The 24,669-nt window shown below is 41.7% G+C and overlaps 1 protein-coding gene across 1 annotated transcript in view; it reads right to left on the minus strand.

The window, feature by feature from the left end:
• Positions 1-24,669, minus strand: part of Dgki (diacylglycerol kinase iota) — a 327,861-nt gene that overhangs the window by 249,262 nt on the left and 53,930 nt on the right. Inside the window, exon 2 of the mRNA XM_048340285.1 lies at positions 7,220-7,328. Within this exon, the coding sequence (XP_048196242.1) occupies positions 7,220-7,328 (109 nt within the window). The remainder of the gene's footprint in view (positions 1-7,219; positions 7,329-24,669) is intronic.

The following is a 24,669-nucleotide window of genomic DNA, read 5'->3' on the forward strand; positions in this document are numbered from 1 at the left end:
TGGAACAGGCACACGTCTAAATGGGCTAACTCACTCTAAAGTGGGAACTTGGAATCCAGCCCAGTTGATGAGATTTTTTTTTTTCCTTTTTGGGCATCACTTCCTCCCTTTCTAGTAATTTAGTTCATTTTCTCCAAAACAGGCTTGGCTGATGGGCATGTCATGGTGTCTCGGGGAAGGTGAGAAGAGGACACTGCAAGCGAGGAGATTGCGATGAGCTAACACAGTACACTACATTAGGAAGAAAGGATAAGATTTTCTTGGCCTTAAAATAGTATGTGCCCATGTCTGTTTTGATTACCCCCATGGAGTGGTATTTAGCAAGCTGTTCAGGAACTGGGGGGGGGGGTATCTGCATGCCCATCGATTCCCATGATACATCCCCTTCTCACTGATGGGGAAGAAAAGCTGTAACGAATTCAACCCTGGGTAGCAGTAACCAGGCAGCCGGTATAGTCTGTGATATGGCTGTTCCTCTAAGTCATCTGAAATCCGAGGGCCTCAAAGAAGTCCAACCAAAAACAACGGATGGGGTTCTAAGGTTTGAATAACAATGCTGACCTAGGGGCGCTATGATGAGAAATCAAATAGTGCTTGAAATGAACAGACTACAATGATGAGCCATGGCTGGGCAGAGAGCAAGAAAGGGATGTTCAGAGGAGAAATAGGGAGTCTTCCATGCTGGATTCAGCCCAGTGCCCAATGTCATTTTAGGAGACTCAGGCATGGTGGTGAAGACCAACATGGACACCGCATGACCCCACGAGGGGGAAAGTCCTGCACACAAAAGTGAGGGTAGACACTGGCAAAGAATCGCTGAGGTCACGAGAGTCTTACCAGTTCTAATAAAATCTAGAATGCAGTACTGGAAGAGAGAAGGTACTGGACTTTGAGGAAGAAGCTCAGCTAAGGGAGAGACAGTCCATGTCACTAAGGAGGGAAATGAGAAAGCACAAATAGTCCATGTCACTAAGGAGGGAAATGAGAAAGCACAAATATGAATACATGAAGGAAACTGGCTCCTTCAACAGAATGCACCTGGTGACACTCTAGAGGTACCCATCATCCAAGCTCAGCGCTCATCTGCGTCTCAGGAACCCCACAATCAGAATGTCTCCAGAAGCCCTCTGCAATGGGATATTAAGGAAAGAGCGTGTCCCATTGGAGGACTCTAGTGCACACACTAGAGTCAGACTGGGAGCCTGCCTGACAAATCAGAACCTTCGGAACTGAGGCTCTGATTCCAGGTTCATCCTGACTTGCCTTACAATTTCCAATGCACCAGCAGCAGTTTTTGCATCTGTTTTCTCACTGGCAGAAGTAAGGAAGTAAGGTGATTCTAAGTGACAACCCAGAAGTCACACCTTTGGGCCTTTGAGATGAATCCCATCCCCCTGAGCCAATGGATTACTGAGAAAACTTCTCCCCAGGAGTCACGAGGGCAGAGAAAGCAGACAAGTGAACCCGGAATCAGCTCTGCTCCTCTATTCCTCTACCATGGTCAAGACCTTCAGAAATATCTCCGGTGGGGCTGGGGATATGGCCTAGTGGCAAGAGTGCTTGCCTTGTATACATGAGGCCCCGGGTTCAATTCCCCAGCACCACATATACAGAAAATGGCCAGAAGTGGCACTGTGGCTCAAGTGGCAGAGTGCTAGCCTTGAGCAAAAAGAAGCCAGGGACAGTGCTCAGGCCCTGAGTCCAAGCCCAAGGACTGGCCAAAAAAAAAACAAAAAGAAAGAAAGAAATATCTCTGGGCACTCTTGAGGCCCTTTACTTGGCCCAAGGCAAGTAACTGGAGTTCCTGGTTTTATTTAATTTATTGGTGGTGCTGGGGATGGAACCCTAAAACTTGCATGTGCCAGGCACATACTCTCCTATTGAACCACAATACAGATATTTTTCCCTCCTTTCTAAAAAGATTCTTGACATCATTTTGGGAAATAGCGAAGTCCCCTATAAATAGTAGCAAAGTGATCATTTAATCCATATAATCCAAAAGAGAGAGCTGATGATTGAAGAAGAATGGTCAATCTGTTTTTCCACTTTTCCACAAGGATCTAAACTGAAGTGGAGAAAGGGAATGGTCAGAACTAAGAACTCCTGTTGCACTTGAAACAGAATAAAGAAATCCCTGCTTAGATCCCTTGAATAGAAAAACAAACTGACATAATACAAGGGAAATTATTGAAAAGTACTTCCAGTAGAAAGAATCAAACATTTTAAAGCATAAGCAAACAACCTAAAATCTTATCGTGTATACACATACATACACACACATACTCTCTCTCTCTCTCTTTCTCTCTCTCTCAGAAATACTACTGTTTCTTCCTCTTCTGAAATCAATGCTTCCACCAGGCAGTAATAAGGAGTTATAGTCCTGGCCACAGCCCGGATTCTGTTTGCTAGCACCAATGTTAGCCTACAAAGTATTTGTTCACAGAACAACATTTCCGGACTCCTTTTCTAATCAGATCTCTATATAGCACGCTTTGCCTTTCCCATTCACCTTCAGGGTTAAGTATTCCTAGAGGAAGGCGTTTCCTGCCTTCCTCTAATTTCATGACAGGATGCCCACACTCAAAGGGGAAGGACTGAGAGGAAGGAATAAAGACCACCACACACAACCCTGCCTTACTTCCTGTTTGTTTTCCCTTATCCTGTCTGGCAGCCTCCAACCACTATTCCAAAATCCCTTTGCAGTGAACGCTATAGTACAATAGGAATCAGAAAATAATACTGCCTAGTCCAATACTGGCTCAAGCATGTCACTAATTAAAAGCATTTGCTAACTATTTCCACCATCTACTACGAATGGAAGGTTCTTTACTCATAGTCTACTCATAGTGGCCCTAGCCTGATCCCTACCCAGAGTGTTCTGGGCATCATTACGCTGTATTCTAACTGTTCATTTCTTTTCTGCCCACGGCATTCAAAGCTCCTTAAGGACAGAAACCAAACTCTCCTTACTTCAAGACCTCAAAATAACCACACAGCTTCTAGCGCAAGCAAATACTCAACAAATGTTTGATGAGTTAATAGTTTCGTGGATTACCTGTGAGTAACTAAAACTACAGACTGACACCATTTATAAAACAGACTTCCAGCCATATTTGAACCTGATAACACCCTTTGTAACTACCAGAGGAGAGGGAGGAGCTACAGCATCCCAGCCTACAAATGAGGGTGCAGAGGCTAAGAGAAGAAAGTGTCTTGGCTAACACCAGGGAAGAAGCAGAGAACTCACTCTTCCTCACTGGAATTTCCTACCTCAGTAATGGCCCGCTGTTTGAGATCAAAAGTATGTTTGGAACATTTATGATCTGAACATTTAGATCAAAGGTGTGTTTGAAACAAACTTTGGGGTGCTTCATTCCATTCCTAAAGACGTATCACTAGTCCATGCTCATTCCTCCGCGATCTTATCTACCTGCTTGTTTATAAAACTGATTCTTTTTTTTTTTTTTTTGGCCAGTTCTGGGCCTTGGACTCAGGGCCTGAGCACTGTCCCTGGCTTCTTTTTGCTCAAAGCTAGCACTCTGCCACTTGAGCCACAGCGCCACTTCTGGCCGTTTTCTGTATATGTGGTGCTGGGGAATCAAACCCAGGGCCTCATGTATACGAGGCAAGCTCTCTTGCCACTAGGCCATATCTCCAGCCCTATACAACTGATTCTTAAAAAAAAAAAAAAAAAAAAACAACCCTTTGTGAACATTGGCATAAACAATTACTGTATAAACTCTGTGGTGGTATTACTATGGACCCTCATATAACCCATGAATATGTTTTGTAATCTGTCATCTACTATGGTGTAATTGCATTCTACACTATAGTATAATTGCCCGAAAATAAAGAGGAATGCCAGGAAAGAGAATCCAGTCTTCCTGAGCACCAGGGTACCTGAGCATTCCCTGTATCATAACATCTCCATCAAGGAAGAAGTTGTATCTTCACTTCATCCAGTCTTTTGCCTGACAGTTCATAAATGTAGGCAGCAGTTACATGCTGTGTATTATTACAGAGTGTTAATAAGTGTGACCTATGCATGGTGGTACAAGCCTATAATCCCAGCATGCAGAAGGCCGACACAAGATTTCAAGGTTGAGCTACATAGTAAGAATCTGCCTCAAATAAAGAGATGGGCATGTAACTTACTGATAGAGTGCACATACACACACACACACACACACACACACACACACACACCAGTGTGTAGCTAGAGGAAAAGGAAAACATTCTAATATAAAGACAATAAAGTCATGACAGATATACTTTTTTAAAAAGCATCTATACCCAACTGATTTCAACAATACGTGCTAAAAGCAGGTATGTGATAAATGACAGTCTTCTCAACAAATAGCACTGGGGAAATTGTATATCCATATGTAGAAAAATGAAGCCAGAATCCTGTCTCACTAGTTACAAGTATTTCTAAATGGATCAAAAAACTTACATGTAAAATTTGAAGTTTTAAAATTATTAGAGGAAAACAGAGAGGAAAGGCTTCCAGACTTTGGAATGGATAAAGATTTTCTAGAGAAGAACCCAAGAATACAGGAAGCCAACCCTAAAATAGTCAAATGAGTTCACACAAAACTTGAAAGCTTCTACACAGCAAAGGAAACAGAGTAAAGCAATGACCTAGAAACTGAAGGAAATTATTTTCAACCTACCCATCTGGCAAGAAGTTAATATTCAGAATACATCAGGCACTCAAAAAGCTCAATGGCAAGTAAACAAATAACTCAACATTTAAAAATAAGCCAGGCACCAGTAGCTCACATCTACAATCCTAGCTACCAAGGAGGTTGAGATCTGAGGATCACAGCCAAAGCCAGACTGGACAGGTCTGTGAATCTCTTATCTCCAATTGAACAGTAAAAAGCTGGAAGTGGAGCCATAGATTAAATGTTGGAGCACTAGACTTGAGCACAATGGCTCAGGGACAGTGCCCAAACACTGAGGCCAAGCCCCAGGTCTGGTGCAAAAGAAAAAAAAATAGAACTAAGAGGACATTTCTCAACAGACATATAAAATGGCCAGAAATATATGGAAAAAAATTCAACATCAGTCATCATCAGGGAAATGCAAATAAAAACAACTAGGTGCAACCACACCTCAATCAAAAAGATTAAAAAAAAAAAAACAGGAGCTGGAGAGGAGATTAATAAAAGGGAGTTCTTGCATGTTGTTGGTGGGGGTGTAAATTAATACAATCATTATGGAAAATGCTGTGAATGTTCTTCAGAAAATTGCAAATAAAACCTACCATATGACCCAGCAATCCTTGAGTCGAGATCCAAAGGAAATGAGGACAATGTCAGAGATGTCTCCTCTCCTTGTGCACCAAAGCTCTCTGTTCACAGTCTCAAAGAAATGGAAACCATCTACGTATTCTTGTGGATGGATAAAGAAAAGGGAGCACATATACATGACAGAATAATATTCATCCACAAAAATGAAAGCCCTTCACTCCCAGGTTGGAAATGGGTATGTTAAGTCAAGTAAGCCAAGCATAGAACATTGAGTGTCACGTGATCTTACTCATGGGTGAAATATAAACAAGGAGATTTCATAGAAGGTGATTTCTAGGATGATGGTTGTCACAGGAAGGACTAAGTAGGGAAAGAGGGAGATAGAGAAAAGTTGACCAATGGGTAGTAAGTTATACTTACATAGCATCCGTGGAACCAATGGGTGATAATTTATAGTTACATAGGATTCTACTGTACTGTGCTTTTTTTTTTTAATGCAGAACAAAAATTTCAAATGTTTTTACCAAAAATAAATGATTAAAGTTTAAGTAGATACCCTTACTCTGATGTAACTATTACACAGTATACGTAGGTAATGAAACCTCACAGGGTACCCCTAAATATGTATGATTTTTATGTTTTTAACCAGTTAAAGCAAGAATACATTTTAAAAGAAAATTCATGCTGAGTGCTGATGCATCTATCTGTTATCTTAGCTACACTTGAGGGGGACATCTATGAGGCAAGCACTCTTGCCACTAGGCCATATTCCCTGAGGAGGACATCTAGAGGATTGTGATTACAGGTCAGGCCAGGTCACAGATAGATGGATGGATGGATAGATAGATAGATAGATAGATAGATAGATAGATAGATAGATCAATCCACAAGACCCATTGTCTCAGTTACTTGGGAGCCTAAGATTGGGAGGATCATGATTTCAGGCCAGCCCAGCCCCCTTCCCCCCCCCCCCCAATTTCATAAGACGCCTTCTGAACAGAAAAGGCTGAACATGGTGACCCAAGGCTACCCAGATAAGTACGTTGAGAAGCATATGGAAGATTATGGCTCAGGCTAGCCCTAGCAAAAAGGGAGACACCATTTCAACATAACCAGTGGGAAAGGGGCTTGGCAGCATGGCTCTCAAGTGTTAGATAATCTGCCTAGCAATTTCAAAGCCTTGTGTTCAAACCCCAGTATCAAAACCTTAGAAGACAAAAACAAACAAACCCAACACCTCTAAAAACTGGAGAAAGACTTGGATTTTCCCCTCTAAACAGGCTCATCAGAACAAGACTAAGGAGTTCAGGGACACCATCCTTTGCTTGATACAGTCTTTCTACCATTTCAGAGGAGGGCAAAGTCCACAGTTACCGCAATCAGCCACCAAGAACTCCATGTCTTTAAAGACTTTTCATAAAAAGTGCTCCAGTTGATTTCAGAACTTCGACCTGTCAGTCACAACTTAAGAGACTTAATGGATGTGTTTTAGTTAAAATGTTAATCTCAGCTAAAAGATTCAACCCACGGCAAGCCCCATATGCCAAGCCTGGAAGTTAGGGGGAGGAAGAATGATGGATGGGAGGACCTGAAATGGCTGGAATATAAAGTGAAGTCATCTTCTATAAAAAAAAAAAAAAAAACGGTACCCCATATAAGGAAGTTTAATGAAGTCAAATTTAGATTCCATGATGTTGCTAAGAGTTTGCTGTGTTTGTTATACCATCATCAATCTGGTAGAAACCAATAAAGCAGAGTTGGCAGGGCAACTCAGTGGTAGAATGCTAACATTCTACTACAGATAGGTAGTAGGTAGGTAGGTAGGTAGATGATAGATCAAGCAAGCAAGCATATGACAAGGTACTATTTATCTCATAATTCCAAAGCCAGGCAATAGAGTTTGAATTGGTCAGTGTTATATTGAAGTTAAGAAATTAAAAGGAAACAAAAACCCCGACACCTACACTCCAGTCCAGAGTAGCTCTGGGCTCCTTTGCTGGACCATTGGCCACAGGAAGGCTGAGAGGCTGTGCAGGAGCCAGGTGCTGGAGGCCTGCCCGGGAGATTGCTTTCCTGCAACAAGAGGGAACAAAGAAAGACAGAAAGAAAAAAAGAACATGAGAATCTCATACAGAGCCCAAACGTTCCCCTGGGCTAGGAACAATGCCCAAGTTCTTCTTCCATGTCTAAACCCCTTTCAGCTGCCATGGAACCCACGTCACTAAAGCTAAGGGATGGGGGGGGGGCTCCAAAGATGGAGCCTGAGGAACCCACCGTGGAGAAACAGGGCTTCAAGACGAGAAGCTAAATCACGAGTCCCTGTTGGGGATAGAGGGCAGGAATGGAGGTTTCTTCTAGCTAAAGGAAAAGATGTAGCCAGGTGCTGGTGGCTCACGCCTGTAATCCTAGTGACTCGGGAGTATGAAAAACAAAGATGGTGGTTCAAAGCCAGCCCAAGCAGGAAAGTCTGTGAGATTCTTATCTCCAGTTCACCACCAGAAAACCAGAAGTGGAGCTGTGGCTCAAAGTGGCAGAGCAATAGCCTCGAGTAAAAAGCATTCAGGGATAGCACCCAGGCTCTGAGTTCAAGCTTACAACCCACAGGAAGGGGAAAGAAAAAAAAAAAGAAGATATCTGGGTTTAGGCAAGCTGAAATACATGGGGAATACTCAACTGCTACAGACTAAAAGGCTCACGAGGCCTTCTGTCAAAGCTGGTTATGACTAAAAACCCACATTCACTCGTCTTCTCTCCAGAACAATCTTTCTTTACTCTGCAGAGGACTACTGAGCTGGTGGTTCTGCATGAGGAAAATGATCAATTTGCATCTGCAGAGAAATCACACACGCTAAAAGATCAACACCTCACCAGGGCCTGAGGTAAGGAGATGTAGATAGATACATAAATGTATATGTGTAGGTCCATGTGTGTATATGTGTGTATACATAGATACATAGATAGATAGATATAGGATGTGTATAGATATATGTGTATATGTACACATACACTTTATTTTTCTATTTTTTTCACTAGATTCTAGACTTTTTGGATGGAATATGATACAATGCAGGTCAGAAGAGAAGACAATGAATCCAGAGAGAATGAGAACATCCACCCTAACCTTGACCTGCCAGTATAGGAACTAGAAGGAGCTACTTTAGCAAAGCAAAATATGACTATTGCTCAGAGAAGGGAAGTAAGCTGGCTGACATCCTCATGGCAGGAATAAGAATAGCAAGGAAAGGGAGACAAGCAGAGAGCACCTAGGGCGATCCGAGGTATTGTACAGAATAATGGAAGCTTGATTTTTGAATGACCCCATCAAAAATGTGAGACATTAACAAAGGAGTGCCGAGTTGTAGATTCAACAGTAGCTCCCCAGCAGCGAGAGGACTTTCCCTGGATGGTGGCGTCTAAATGTGGTGTGAAAGGCCCCTGAGTGAGAATCACAGGGTCTTGGGAGGTTGCTGCTCTGCATCCTGAATTAGACAGAGGTGAAGCAGGAGTCTGCACGCACCCAGGCAGATGGGAATGAATGTACACCTGGGGCAGAAAGTTCTGCGGAGACCAGAACTTCCTTGGGCTCACCACGGAGAGCTGTGGAGGGAAAAGACAGCAATTCCTTCCCCACTTCACTTCCAGCTGGTTCTTTGCAGCTTGTCTCACATGGTGTGAGCACTGCATTAGGAATCGGCCCTCTCTGAGACTCAACCTGCCATCCTGGATCCCAGATCCTTAGGCTCCTTCTCCCACCTCACCACAAAGAGGAAAAAACGCAGGCAGTAGAACAAAAGAAAAAAATACAGTGAGGTCAATGTATGGGGAAGGCCTTCATGGAGAAATCTCTGGGAGAAAAAAAGAAAAAGAACTTGCCCTAGAAAGGGGGGAAGGGCAGGTGGTAAGGGGGCAGAATGCATAAGTTTGTTGGACCCTAAAAGTTTGTTGCTTGCTCTCCTCCTCCTCTTCTTCTCTGTCTGTCTCTGTCTCTCTGTCTCTCTCTGTCTGTCTCTCTCTCTCCCTCCCTCTGTGGCTTCCAAATTTCCATCCAGAAATTCCATCTGGGAAGTTGCATAAGATGAGCAATAGACTCCCCCCCACCCCCCTTCAAGGAAAGACCAAGCAGAAGCCAGGAATGAGTACAAGATGATGCCTAGCTCCAATGGCTCACACATGTAATCCTAGTGACTCAGAAAATGGAGATCCAAGGATCAAGGTTTAAGCGAGCCCAGGCAGACAAATCTACAAGATTCCTGTCTCTTGTTAACCAGTTAAAAAGCCAAAAGTGAAGGTGTGGTTCAAGGGGAAGAACACCAGCCTTGAATGAAAAAGCGAAGCAAGAGTACAAGGCCCTGAGTTCCAACTCTAGAAACTGGCATAGAATGTACATGTATGTGTGTGTGTGTGTGTGTGTGTGCACTCGTGCACATGTGTGTGCCACCAACCAATTGCCAAGTATCCCAGAGAGCTCAGTGAGTCCACCCTTCTGCTTTCCTTTACTCAGTCTCTTGTATTCCTGTTTTGGGAGTTCTAGAAGTAGTTGATAGGACTTTTGGTAGCTGCGAGTGAGCAAGCTAAGCTTGAGGTAGCATACTTTCTAAAGCACCTGTAGGCAGAGTTCCCTAATCCACAGAGATGATAAGGGTTGGTGGGCTTTCATGAAGAGAGGCTAGTGATGTGTGTTCCCTTTCCTTAATTTCTCCAAGGCAAATCATTCACCACATCAGTGTCTGCCCCTCACACTGGTTTATTCCATACCCTTGAGCAGTGAGAAAGGGAAAGTAGAATTTCTTATAGGGTGAGCCTTCTTCACCCACAATAAGCCTCCACCTGGGTTGCAGGAGCTTTTCCCACCAGCATTTTCTCTGGTTTTAAAGGGCTCTGTCTCGTGACTCATCCACAGAGCAGACCTCTGTGGAGTCATAACACAAAACAGCATGGGTTTGATCTCTAGCGTGAAAGAGAGAGAAACAGGGCTTAAGGACAAAGTCTTACAGTGGATTAAAAACTCCTAAATTTCCACTGGATGACAAAGAAACAAAACTTTCATCTTCTCATGAACTATCCCTGACAATTGGGTATAGACAACAAGGAGGGAGGAGATAAAAATTCTACTCTTTCATACCAATAGAGACCCTAGGAGACAAATGAATTTAAAAGTTCACCAATGGTGGCTCAAATGATAGAGCACTAGCTTTGAGCACAAAGAGGCTCAGGGACAGAACCCAGGCCCTGAGTTCAAGCCCTAGGACCACTCCCCCTCTCTCCCCCAAAAAGTTCATCAGAACTAGTAGACCCTGACAACCAAAATCTTAGTGAATCTTCCTCATTATTGGAGGATCAAATTGCTCAAATGATCAAGTCAGGATACAAGGGAAGTTTGTGTCACAGAGGATCAATATGACTGTAATAATGACATTGCCCCATTCTTAATGAAATGGAAAGACCTGGAAAAAATTATATTAAGTGGAGCAAGCCAGGCCCAAAGAAATATAGGTTGCATGGTTTCCTTCATTTGTAATAACTAGAATATATCTATGATATTCTTAGCAGGGGGTCATAATCACTAAGTGCACAGGACCACATATAATGAAGTGTTATCAAAATAAACTCCAAGGACTGGAAACAAGAGGGTCTTCATATGTCCTGTAGGCAGTTATTTCGATTTGTTCCTTCTGTTTTAATTTTCTGTACCCTTTGTCTTGTGTATAAGCTTATTTGATCCTTGGAAGGGAAAGGGAATCACAGAAAAAGCAGGACAAAGGATAAACAATAATACTAGGCACTATGTTGCAAATGAACTACACAAGGGCAGGGGGAGGAGAGTGGGGGGGTAAGTGGGAGAAAATGAGGGAGTGGGTAACCATGTTTAAAAAGAAATGTACTTATTACCCTACTTTTGTGACTGTAACCCCCCTTTCATCACCTTTACAATAAAAAATAAATAAACATAAGAAACTTCACTCATTACCTTACTTATGTAACTATAACCCCTCTGCTCACCACCTTTGCAATAAATACTTTTTATAAAAGAAATCTAGGGGCTGGGAATACGGCCTAGTGGCAAGAGTGCTTACCTTGTATACATGAAGCCCTGGATTCGATTCCCCAGCACCACATATATAGAAAGTGGCCACAAGGGGCGCTGTGGCTCAAGTGGCAGAGTGCTAGCCTTGAGCAAAAAGAAGCCAGGGACAGTGTTCAGGCCCTGAGTCCAAGGCCCAGGACTGGCAAAAAAAAAAAAAAAGAAGGAAGGAAAAGAAATCTAAAACCATTTAGCAATAAGATGATATTTATGATACTCAACTCTTTTCTAGTCTGTGAAGAAGGAAAAAAGTATATAAAGCCTTCTGTAGATTATTCATTCCTCATTATAGATGCAAACTTAAGGTTGATTCTGTGTAACAGTAACAGAAGAAAATTGTATATCTACTGAGCATATAAACATTAACTGGGAGGAAAAACAAGGAACATCACAAGGAACAAAGGAAGTAACTTCAGATTAGAGATTTCTATTCTTCTAAATAACCATAGGAGAAAATTCTTTGTTGTTTTTTCTTTCTAGGCATTCATATACAAGAACACAGTTTTTTTTTTCCAAAGTAAAGAAGGAATTTCACTGTATCTCAGGTCTCGAATAAAATCAATGTTTGTTATTTTTCTACCTAAATTTATGTTGGTTGTGAAAGATGACATTTTAGGGTCTGATAGAACGTAGTTTATGGCTAGAGGGGGTAAGAGGTAATGAGTTTTGTGGCTTCAATCTGCACTAATTAAAAATATATGTGTACCAGTGGTTTTCAACTTCTCAATCATTTTTCCTGCTCAGAAGCTTCCCCGGCCCATAGCTGGCAAAGCCGTGAAATGGCTATGATTCTATTAATGTCACAACAACACTTTGTAGGGAGTGACTATAATCACAAAAGCATCTCTGGAAAGAACTGTGATACAAACTGTGAAAACAATATGAAAAATAAATCTTGTATACTGCAGCTTCAAGAGCATAAAGTCACAGTTAATGTCAATTGCCTGACATGAAAGACCTCTGACATGTTTAAAGAATAAAAGCCACCATATGTTTTAAATGGTATTCTATTATTTCCCTCACTCCATTTGCTAACACTAGAAACTCCTAAAGGACAGGTCGCAATTCATCTACTAATCTTATTATGTTTGCCTAGCCCAAGGTAGACACGGCATATATTCAATAAATGCTTTCTGAGTTAATGAATGAACTTGACCACGAAGCTAAGTAAAGCAGCTGCTGATTAGATCAAGAACTGAGAAATTTGATTAGGATGATTTGAATGATGTCCTAGCCCTTACACTTCAGTGATATTCTTTCTTGAGAGGGCCAGAACACCTTCAAAACAGCTCTTTACAATATAAATGCAATGCCAGGCACTGGTGGCTCATGCTACTCAGGAGATCTGAGGATCATGGTTCAAAGTCAGCCTGACCAGGAAAGTTCACTAGACTCTTCACTCCAATTATCCATCAAAAAACCAGAAGAGGTGCTGTGTGGCTCAAGTCGCAGAGTGCTAGTCTCAAGTAAAAATGCACTGATACAATACCTAGGCCCTAAGTTCAAGCCCCAGGACCAGCACCAAAGACCAGGAAGTTCTATGTAGTCAACACAAATGGGTTCTTATTCTTATAACATTTGACAAGGGCATATGATTCAGTGTACATTCATTTTCACAGTCTGGGCATACTCTCCTCTCCATAGACAAAGCCTTGAAGACATGCACAGGAATTCATGTACATAAATGGTTAATTATCCAGGATACCCTCTAATTGACCAGAATCTCCCAGATTTCCCCCCAATTCTCTGTGATTCCCACTCTGACTCCAACTTCACGGGGCTCCCTGATCAACCCATTCCATCTTGCCAGCCCTTGTCCCATTGCCCCATATGTAGAACACAGTGAGGTTCCTGCTTACTGAGTACAGCAGGATTGAAGAATCAGAAGGTCCCTTAGCCAGGGCATCTCCTAAAGATGGGCACATCTGAAAGTGGAAAACTCACCTTCTAGAAAAAGAGCCAGCTGTTTGAAAAGGTATTGTGTATCTTGGTCTAATTCCCCAAGTGCCTCAGGAGACATTTGACACACAACTGTGCATTAGTGTGGTTGTCCTTATTCTATATAGGCACTAGCTGCTTTTATTCAAAGGAGCCCTTGATGCTTACGGGCCAGGCTAGACAAGGCACTTATGAGGCTCAGGAAAGTCGATATTCTACAAGACAGAGAACTTCCCCAAATGGATGGGGTTGGGAGAGATGGGAGAATGATGAAATGGTTGACATTGATCAAGATGCATGGTACTCACAAACCCACATGTTGAATTGAAACCTTTTGCACAAGTAAAGATTCACATAAAATAAAACTGCCCCAAGACCCAGACGAATCCCATCCGTTTATGTAGGGGAACAAGCTGTATGTAATCATTTGAGCCAAAATATTACTTCTTGTATGAATTCAAAGTCGTTTTTTATGATTTGTATATATATAGGTATTTTCCATTATGTAATTATTATTGAAAGAAAGATTGTATTAAGCTTCCCACAGTGTGATAAGTCATTCAGAAAATCACTTTGGGGATTGAATCTTCAACACAAAGTATCTGCATACTTGAAATTATTCTGGCCTCATGGCGATTCCCTAACAGGGGTAATAAATCGCTTCTCAGAGTCAGTCCGTTTAAAAGGCCTGCAGGGGGGCTGGGGATATAGCCTAGTGGCAAGAGTGCCTGCCTCATATACACGAGGCCCTAGGTTCGATTCCCCAGCACCACATATACAGAAAACGGCCAGAAGCGGCGCTGTGGCTCAAGTGGCAGAGTGCTAGCCTTGAGCGGGAAGAAGCCAGGGACAGTGCTCAGGCCCTGAGTCCAAGGCCCAGGACTGGCCAAAAAAAAAAAAAAAACAATAAAAGGCCTGCAGGGGGCTAAGGGTGTAGCTCCATGGTAGATCATGTGGCCAGTGGGCGCAAGGCCCTGGTTTTGTTCCCCATCACCATGAAAACCAAAGCTGCCTTCTAGGTATTTCTAATGTGCATGCTGGCCTGAGCTCTGCTGTTACACACCACTGTCTTGATGACAGTATCTGCTCGAATGTCCAAGCCTTTATACACTAAAATGTATTCATTCCTCCAAGAACACGCTTACAGAATACCACATTCTGCCAACCTCTCTTCTAGACACACAGACTCACGAACGAACAAGACAGCCACCAATCATAGCCTTTGGGAAGCTTGCATTCTAGCAGAAACACTTTTTTCCAGAAACCAAGTTATTTTACGTAGTCTATACATCCCTTCCAAAAGTGAGGTAGGTACCAAACTATATACCTACCTGAAAATATTTTTTAAATGATTGCATGGAACATTCTTGCCCAAGGTTATACATACAGGAAAAGGCTCAGGTGAATATGAACCCAGGCATCTAACAGCAGAGAACTGCGACACAGTCCTACACTTCAGTAACACCTGACAGAAGTCACACACACACACACACACATACCAAATAGGACATGCCAGACTAGTAGCTTCTCACATACTAATTTTCGAATTGTCTTCATTACCCAGGTCCTGTTTTCACAGTAAGGAAGCTGGCTTTGACTTAGATGGAAGCCATATTTGGATCAGAATGTGGAGGTGAAGAACTTGGCTAGCCTTTCCCATGAACAGCTTCCAAGTTGTTGGACCTCCTTTAGATCAGTTTTCTTATATATAAGAGAAAACAGTAAGCCCAATTAAGAGAGTAGAGGACATTTTTTAATGCTATCAAAATCTCTGAATTCAATACGTGCTTTTCAACTTCTCTTCAATATTGGTAAGTGCCCTGGGCACTTCAATCCATTCAATAAATGCCTGACAAGATTCCACCACGTGTCAAGATGTTAGTCAAACCAAAGATGCTTCTTCTATTCAGGGAATAGGCCCATGGTCACCTCAGGAAGCATTCTTCCTCCCCCAACTTACCTACCTTCCTAATGCAAAATGAGGAACCAGCCTGACCTCTCAACCCAATTTACTGACATAGTAAAAATAAACATGTTATCCCAATACCCTCGTAATGATTTTACTTCATTACATTTGTGTGAGTGGAAGCAATATGGAAAGGATTTGGCGTATTTTCTCACTCTGTAAATGTGGACTGGTTGCTCAATGTTGTCTCAAAACTCCCAATCTCTTCTGTGAGACAAGATTTATTTCCTAAGCCTACGTCACCACAACCACATCCTCAAAGCGATGCGGATCTCAGCTTGGTGTGGGCTGTGGTGGCAACAAATCTTGTTTTTAAAACAAAGTGGTATTTCTTCACTAATATTCTCTTGGTGATTTAATGGCATTTTCTTGTTAAGAGTTTTATTTGAGGAGGAAAAAGTAATAGAGTAATCCTTGAGAGGAGAAAACAACTAATCCAACTGAATTGTACCTTCCAAAATTCATACTTAAAAGTTCCACTCCTCAGTACCACTGAATCTGACCTTCTTTGTAGTCAGGGTGTTTAAAGAGTTAATCAGCTGGCTGCTGGTGGCTTATGCTTATAATCTTAACTACTTGGAGACTGAGATAGGGAGGACCAAGGTTTGGTGCAGCTCAAGTAAAAAAAAAAAAAATTCATAAAACCCCTTCTCAGTTGGGTGTCGGTGGTTCATGTCTGTAATCCTTGCTACTCAGGAGGCTGGGATTTGAGGTTTGAGGTCCAAAGCCAGCCTGAACAAGGAAGTCCATGAGACTCTTAGCTCCAATTAACCAACAGAAAACCAGAAGTAGCATTGTGACTCAAGTGGTAGACCACTAGCCTTGAGCGGAAGAGCTCAGAGACAGCACCCAGGCCCAGAATCCAAGCCCCATAACCACCACCACAGATAACAACAACAACAAAACTTTCTCAAGTAATTGCTATACTCAGTAATACATCTGTTATCATAGCTTTATGAGCAATGTAAATGGGTGGGTTGTGGTCCAGATGTGCTAATATGGTAATATACCAATCAAACAAACCACATCAAGTAAGCACAAGTCCTTGAGTAGAAACTCGGGTACCAGTAGTTTAAGGGCAACCTGCCTAAGGAATAAGACACTATCTAGAAAGAGTACGCAAAGACCAAAAGGTGACCTATATGAGAAATATAGCTAATCAGTAAAAATCTAGATGTCTGGTTCCAAAGGCACCTTGCTCTGCATTCCCTCTGAAAGGGAGATGAATAGCAAGAAAGAAGGTCTACAGAGCTGGGGTGAAGGAGAAAGAGCTACAAGATGGTAACCAGTGAGCATTGAATTCTGTCATCTACTCTGCCATGACAAAATACCACCAACTGGGGAGCTCATAAACAACAGAAATTTATTTCTCACAGTTTTGGAATCGGGGAAGTTCAAGATCATGGTACCAGCAGATTGAGTGTTTGGTGAGGGCCTACTTCCTGGCTCAGAGAAAATGTCTTCTCACTGGGTTCTCCCAGTATACAAGGGGCAAGTAAGCTCCCTTGGGCCTCATTTACAAAGGCCCTCATTCCTCCCCTGAGGGCTCATTGTCTAAGCAACTCTCAAAGGCTCCACCTTCTAATAACATCACTTAACGTTTCTTTTTGCAGGGAAGAGGGGAAGGGGACAGGGCTTGATACATTAATTGGGGGGGGGTGTAATAAATATTCAGGCCATAGTAAACTCCCTGGTGGAGGGAAGATGAAGAACATTTTGCGAACACAATTGACTATTCACTTGGAAGTTGTTCTACCGTGCTAGCAATGTGCAGTCTCTTCCACATTTCCCACGTGCCTGCACACTTTCAGGGAAGTGTATCTGCTCCTTTGGGAGGCTCTACGCATGTGGAAACTGGAGAAAGGTGTTGAATGTTACATCTGGGTCAATGAGCACAGAATCGACTTTGCCAACTGAGAAAGATATAATCCAAAACGGAGCACATTTGGGAAACGCAGCTTGAGAACAAAAATAACCTTAACAACCCTAGCCCTTTGGAACTTCACAGAAATTTGAAAGGATTTAAATACATGGGGTTGTTTCAAGTCAAGCAAACAGGCCAAGTTTAATTTTAGGATTCCCTTCCCCACTACCATACTCTGCAGCTCAGCGGCCCTGCCCCACCCCACATTTCTTCACCATTGCACCAGGGCTAGCACAGCCATCACCGGAAGCGAAGATATTCCGAATAGAAAATCCAGCACAGTGTGGTCAGGCTACCTGCATTCACAGAAGGAGCTCAGAAACATAGGAAAATGTATATGACTCAAAGGGATGCAGTCAAATGACATTCAAATGGTTAAAATAATGTCCTCTAGAGCCACAAGCCATAATGACATCAAGGCAAATTTGAAGGTGTGTGGTTGGAGGAAAAGAACTAACCGTCTACCTTGAAGTGAGACTGAGACAGAACGACAAGGCCGACGTACCTGTAGGAGCACACCTGGTACGAGCACACCTGTAGGAGCACAACTGTTAGGAGCACACCTGTATGTTGGGGGGACATTGATAGCGTGTGTCAGTAGGGGGAGGGTCCTGGGTGAATTCACTCAAGATGAATCTGATAAAGATACCTTGGTAAGGAAATGACTTTATTTTTTTTTAAGTTTTTATTATAAAACTGATGTACAGAGAGGTTACAGTTTCATATGTTAGGCATTGGATACATTTCTTGTACTGTTTGTTACCTTGTCCCTCATGCCCCCCTCCCCCCTCCCCCTTACCCTTTCCCCCCCTGAGGTGTTCAGTTCACTTACACCAAACAGTGTTGCAAGTATTGCTTTTATAGTTGTTTCTCTTTTTTTACCCTGTGTCTCTCAATTTTGGTATTCCCTTTCAATTTCCTAGTTCTAATACCAGTATACACGGTTTCCAATATACTCAGATAAGATTACAGAGATAGTGTAGATACAATCACAGGAAGGTGATACAAGAACATCATCAATAGTAGAAGCTACAGATACACATGGGATGTTGAAAGTAGTTACAACTGTGATATAACAATCATTTCCATAACATGGAGTTCATTTCACTTAGCAACATCTTATGTCATCATAAGGGTATAGCTATTGGGCTCTTGTGATCCTCTGCTGTGACTTGCCTAAACCTGTGCTAATTATTCCCAATAAGGGAGACCATAGAGTCCATGTTTCTTTGGGTCTGGCTCACTTCACTTAGTATAATTTTTTCCAAGTCCTTCCAGGAAATGACTTTAAAAGTAACACTCAGGAGACAGTGAACCTGAAAGAAACCAAGAGGACATGGCCCTAAAGACTATTGACATGGGAGTGCTCTCTCTTAAATGGTGAAAGACGTCTCAAGCCATGAATCGCTTCTCTCATTTCTTATAGTTCTAATCTCTAATCACATGTATAGCTCTTCTCAATTCCCTCTCAGTCCTGTTTCAAACAAAATCTACAAAAAGAAACAAGAAAGTGAAAGACTAGAAACATACATGGGGGGGGGGGCGGGGAGGGAGGGGGAAGGCATTTGATAGAAACTGTCCTAAGACCAGACATTTAAAAAGGCAAATTACCACTGGATACCAGTGACTCATACCTGTAATCCTAACTACTCAGGAGGCTGAGATCTGAAGAGCATGGTTTAAAGCCAGTCTGGGTAGAAAAGTCCATGAGACTCTCTTATCTTTAATTAACCACCAAAAGGCTGAAGTGGAGCTGTGGCTCAAGTAGTAAAGCACCAGCCTTGAGTGAAGAATCTAAAGTATAGCACCCAGGTCCTGATTTCAAGCCCTAGTATAGAAGGAGGAGGAGAAAAGGGAAGAGGAAAAGAAGGAGGAGGAGGAAGAAGAATAAGAAAAGGAGGAGAGAGGAGGAGAGGAGGAGGAAAAGAAGGAGGAAGGAGAGGAGGAAGAGGAGGAAGAAGAGGAAGAGGAGAAGGAGGAAGAAGAAGAAAGTGAAACAACACACTGGTAGATATGTAAAGGCAAATTGCTAAAACATTTTAGTGGTTTCAAATATAAATATGCAGTTAGATCCAAGAAAGACTTGCTCTCCTGGATATCCATATAAAAGAAATTAAAAGTAGTACATAATTATTCATGGCAGCTTTATTTCCATTAATAAGGAATAAAACAATTTCAACGTCCACCCGAAGAACAGATAAAAGAACATATGCCATATCTGTACAGGAAAATATTACTCAGGAAAATGGAAGTAAGAACTATAGTGATTCCAGTAACAGGGATGAATCTGAGAAATAGTACTCTGAGAAACAGCAATGGGACACAAAAAGAACTCACTTGTAAATTCATGTTTGCCTCTCTACCCCACAAAACAGCTATCCCATTGTAGTGAACTGGGAACAGAGGCTATTGGTGAAAGAAAGGTATTTTGTTGGGAAAGTTTACCAGGTGACTCCTCAGAGAGATGAGGGTGTTCCTTCTACGTTGTCAGAGGACTGAGAGTTTCACAATTGTGGGCATTTGTTAAAACTCCCTCATTTGTACTTAGATGTCCCTTAATACAAGCAGAATTAAAAAATAATAAAGCATGCATACTGTTACCTCCAGAGTAAATATATTTAGAAGGGCAGGTACTGTTATTATACAATGAAGGTATACAATGAAGGTCCATATTGGGAAACATCACTTCTTTCTTATTTCCTCCATAAGGTCACCCAGGCACCCATGTAGAACAGGAAGTAAAGAGGCGAGTGAAGGAGAGTGGGAAGAAGAGCACTCACGGCTCTGCAAACAACTTAACTTATGAGCCCACAGAGCCATTAAAGCAAATATTTACTGCCCTCCTGCTATGCACCAAGCCAGTTGCTCTGTTAGAATATGGACCCACACTAATTGTGATGGTAGGATTGGCACACCGACCAACAAACATTCAGAAATACTTTCTTTCTTAAACAGCAATGCTTCAGTATACTGCCTGAGAGAGAGAGAGAGAGAGAGAGAGAGAGAGAGAGAGAGAGTCATTTTTAAATACCATCTCAAAATGCCAAGTAGAGCAAGTGAATATGTTCTTGAGAGGTAGTGTGGCCTAGAACACACAGTTGGCAGTCAAGTGAAGATCTGGTGACATTTACCATGATAGGACAGCAGTTTAACCTTTCTAGGTCTCAGAGTCTTCATCTGGATCATGCACATGCTTCTTAATATTGTCTTGGGGATAAGTGAACATACAGCACTTATAAAGGTCTGACATATGGAAATCAATACCTAAAAGTTTTATCCTGCTATCACCACTTATAGACATAAATATTTGGTGAAAAAATTATAAAATAATAAGGTAACAATCAGTAAAGAGTTCAAGCTAATTAGGGGAGCTGACAGATTCATTAAGGAATACACGCATGGGTAGATCTCAGAGATTCTAATCAAATTATATTCTTTTGTTGTTAAAACGGGTGGTTAAAGAAGGCTGGCGGCTCATGTCTATAATCCTAGAAATTCAAGAGGCTGAGGCTGGAGGACTGCAGTTCAAAGACAATCTAGACAGACAAATGTGACAGACTTTTACCTCCAATGAACCATCAAAATGTTAGAACTGAGCTAAGCACCAGTGGCTCACACCTGTAATCCTAGCTACTCACAAGGCTGCGACCTGAGGATCACAATTGAAAGCCAGCCCTGGCAGGAAAGTTTGTGAAACTCTTAGCTCCAGTTAGTCACAGAAAAAGCCACAAATGGTGCTATAGCTCAAATGGTAGAGGGCTAGCCTTGAGCAAAAGGAGCTTATTAGGGACAGCACCCAGGCCCAGGGTTCAAAGCGCAGGACTGGCAAAAAAAAAAAAAGCCAAAACTGAAGGCATGTCTCAAGTGGTAGAGTGCCAGCTGTGAGTGAAAAGATGAATGAGAGCTGGCCTGAATTCAAGCCTCAATACTGGGGCTTATTATTAACTAATAATATTGAATACAATAATAAAAGTTTATTATGCTTTGGAATTACTTTGTGAATCTGTTTTATGAAAAACAACAAAATAATAAGATTGAATAAAATAAAATATGAAAGGAAATTAAATATAAATGCATGGTGAGAACTCAGATATTTGTTGTATTATTACTCCTTATGATTCACAAATATATTTTGTTCTATTCTGTCCCTCAATAAAAAAAATGCCTTGAGTCTTATAAAATTATGCATGAGACAGAAATATGTAAGTTTTTGTGCATTCAAGTTACTATTTCCCATTAAAAAAGGCTAACTCTAGAAAATGCACAAAAAAGCCTCTCGCAATAACAAAGTATACTTTCCTAAGTTTTCAGGATTTTGCTCAAAACACGGCGCTCCCTCTTGTGGAAGTGTACCCTCTGAATCTGCAGTCATTCCTTTGAGCACTTTGAACACCGACCTTTGAATGCTCAGCCTCTGGGGAGACTTGTCTTCCAGTAGCAATGAGCTCTCTGAATGCACACTTGACAGGGAAGGTAAGGGATTCAGCTCCATGAGAGTTCGTGTAGATGATGGTTGCTTCATAATACAGAGTCTCAAAGTAAATTCCAAAGCACAATAGGTGTTCAGGGGTCCAAAAGAATCAACTCCGACCTTGCACACAACACAGAAAGCACATTTATGCCAAGAGTCCTGACAAATGGCCGCCCAGCTTTCAGTATCAAATTTCTAAGGAACGTGGAACTGGATAGAACACCTTAAAATCACAGATGGAGAAAAGTCCTAACACCCATTCATGCGATTGCCAGTCTCTGAATTTACAGTCTCTGTCTTGACTAATTTTGTACCATGGTTTTAGGCTGTTGAAGTCCAATTCTCATCATTATATGCATTAACTCTTTCCCAAAAATGTGTAAGTGCAAGCTATTAAGCCGAATGGTATGCATCCATAACTGATTCATGGATGAAAGTAACAGCCAGGACATGATCAAGGGCAAACCCATGTTCCAAGGATACCTGCCTCCAGCATAGAATTAATTAATACATGCAAGCATGGGGGTGGGGTGGGGGGTTAAACACCCGTGGCTTGGCATGATTTTAGCCTTTCTACAGCATGACCAAAGGCAATCATGACAAATTATCAGATGCACTGTTGAAATCTGAAAATAAGTTGTATGTGGAGTTTTCCAAATCTAGGATATCCACTTCTACTTCTTTCCCAAATACAGAAAAGCCATCTAGATGTAAATAAAACCTAGTAAATTACACATATTTCTTTTAGGAAACATTTGCCAGCTTCTTGTAACAACCACCACCTAAAATCTTTGGCTTGTTTGGTAGTGGTGGTAAGATTGTGGGGTTTTTTGTTGTTCTTTGTTTTTCTTTGGTGGGGGGGTGCAATCAGGCACAGGAATGGAAGGAGAGAGGGTGAACAAATGAAGACATAATATTCAAAATACACTACACAACTCACAAGCAGGGAAGGGAAAAAGAAAATGGAGCAAAGTGAAGGAAGGGGTGACCAAGAAGCATGGTACCCGTTACTTTACTTAGGGAATTGTAACATTCACTAATCATAACATTTAAAACAATCTTTGTCTAAGAACTCCTACTGGAATTTTGTAAAAGTTGCTAGTAAGCTATAAATTCATCTTTTAAATTGAATATTTTCTTCCCATTAGGTCTCCAGAGGTTCTTCCAGAAAACTTTTCCAGAAATTCTCCCATTTCATTATTCTCAAGTATTGTTGTTCTATTCCCCATGATGAACTTTGCAAGCTCTTTTGCTGCTTGTGATATCATTTATTTGGATATGGAAATGTACTTTCTTCAAACAAAGGAGGTTCTTGTAAGATACGTTCTTCTGATGTTGGAGTCTTTCCTAATAATCAACACTTATTCCTTCCAGCTTTAAGAGTATTGTCCTTAATAGAATTGTCTATGGCAGTATTGATTGAAAACTCATGTGAATTATAGATCTAAAATTCGGATAGTATTTTCCTTAGGATTCCTTCCAGCACAGCAGCATGGAAGCCTGCCGTATTCTGGGTGCTGGTGGCTCATGCCTATAAACCTAGCCACTCAGGAAGATGAGATCAAGAGGACAGAAGTTGAAGACAGCCCAGGCAAACAGTTCCTGAGCTAGCCAGGAGCTGGATATGATGTCATAGCCATGTCATTCCAGACACAGCAGAAACCATGGGGTTCAGGCTGGCAAAAAACAAAACGTGCGACGCAATCTCCAAAATGACCAGAGCCAAAAGAGCCAAGTGACACAAAGTTCTGAATTCAAACCCCAGTATCACCAAAAATAAAAAAATAAAATAAAAATAATGTACATAGAGGTAGATACTGTTTATATATGCTATATAGTATATATATGCTATATTCACTATATAATTCCTATAGTAAGTATCTATATATAGTATTACACACTAGTATATGTACTAGCAATACCATAGGTTGGTACAATAGGTACTATACTCTATATAGTATAGATACTATATAGTATAAATACGGTGTGCTATCTGTGCTATAGCATATATATGTAGTCTATAGCACATGTACTATATAGAACATGTCTGCTTTTAATATGCATTACACAATGCCATAAGAAATCTGAGGGCTCAAAATGGTTCCTTTTTAATTTTTCTTCTATATACTACTTTTCTTTTGAAGGGTTTTTTATTCATATATATTAATTACACTGTGACTTTCCATGCATGCATACAATTTACCTCACCTCTCTCTCTTTCTCTCCCTGTCCCCTCTTCCTCCTCAGCAGATTTCATCGCCCTGTTTCCCAAATGCACAGAGTGTACTTTGACCATACCTACTACCCTCACCCTTCCTCTCTACTCTCCTTCCTCCTCCGGCTGATACCCACAAACCCCCACACAGATTCCGTGTCACTTGCATGCTATCTATTATTTCAGTGTATAGTAATGCAGCAAGGAAGGTCACCATGGCATTTCAAACATATATATAAAATCTGAATTGTTCTCCCTTTGCCTGCCTCCCACCCCCCTTGTGCTCATCAGCTTTAGACATTTTCCATAACTAGGGGACAAACACATGCTGAACAGAGAAAGAGACAAGGACACAAGGGCCAAAAGAAAAGCAGGCGTAGAAGAGAGGAAACAGTCAGTACCCAGTCTCCACGGTAGATCTTGTTCATCAAATTGCACGTGCAAAAGAGGCTGCCCGCCCCTCACAGTTACCACACCAGTTGCTCCTGAACAAAATCCTATCTCATTACCATTTGTTTCAGTCCACTCTCACCACAGCCCTAGGACATCTTTATGAAATTAAGTGTCATCTGGAAAATTACGCACTTCGCAGAAATAAAATAAGTCCCTGTTCTCCCCAACGTGACAGCCATCATCCACCAGCTAGACTCCGAGTTCCCACCCACCAGTCTCCACGGTTATTCATGTAAAGGGCTCTCTGTAAATCTACATCAGTCTTCTCATTTTTCCTGAGGAAATTGCTCACTTCTGTGCCTTCTCCAGAACCGGTCCTTCACCAGAAATGGTTTTGCCCTTTCTTTCCACCTCTTCATGCTATC

This window comes from Perognathus longimembris, chromosome 2 (genome assembly GCF_023159225.1).
Source record: "Perognathus longimembris pacificus isolate PPM17 chromosome 2, ASM2315922v1, whole genome shotgun sequence".
Lineage (NCBI taxonomy): Eukaryota > Metazoa > Chordata > Mammalia > Rodentia > Heteromyidae > Perognathus > Perognathus longimembris.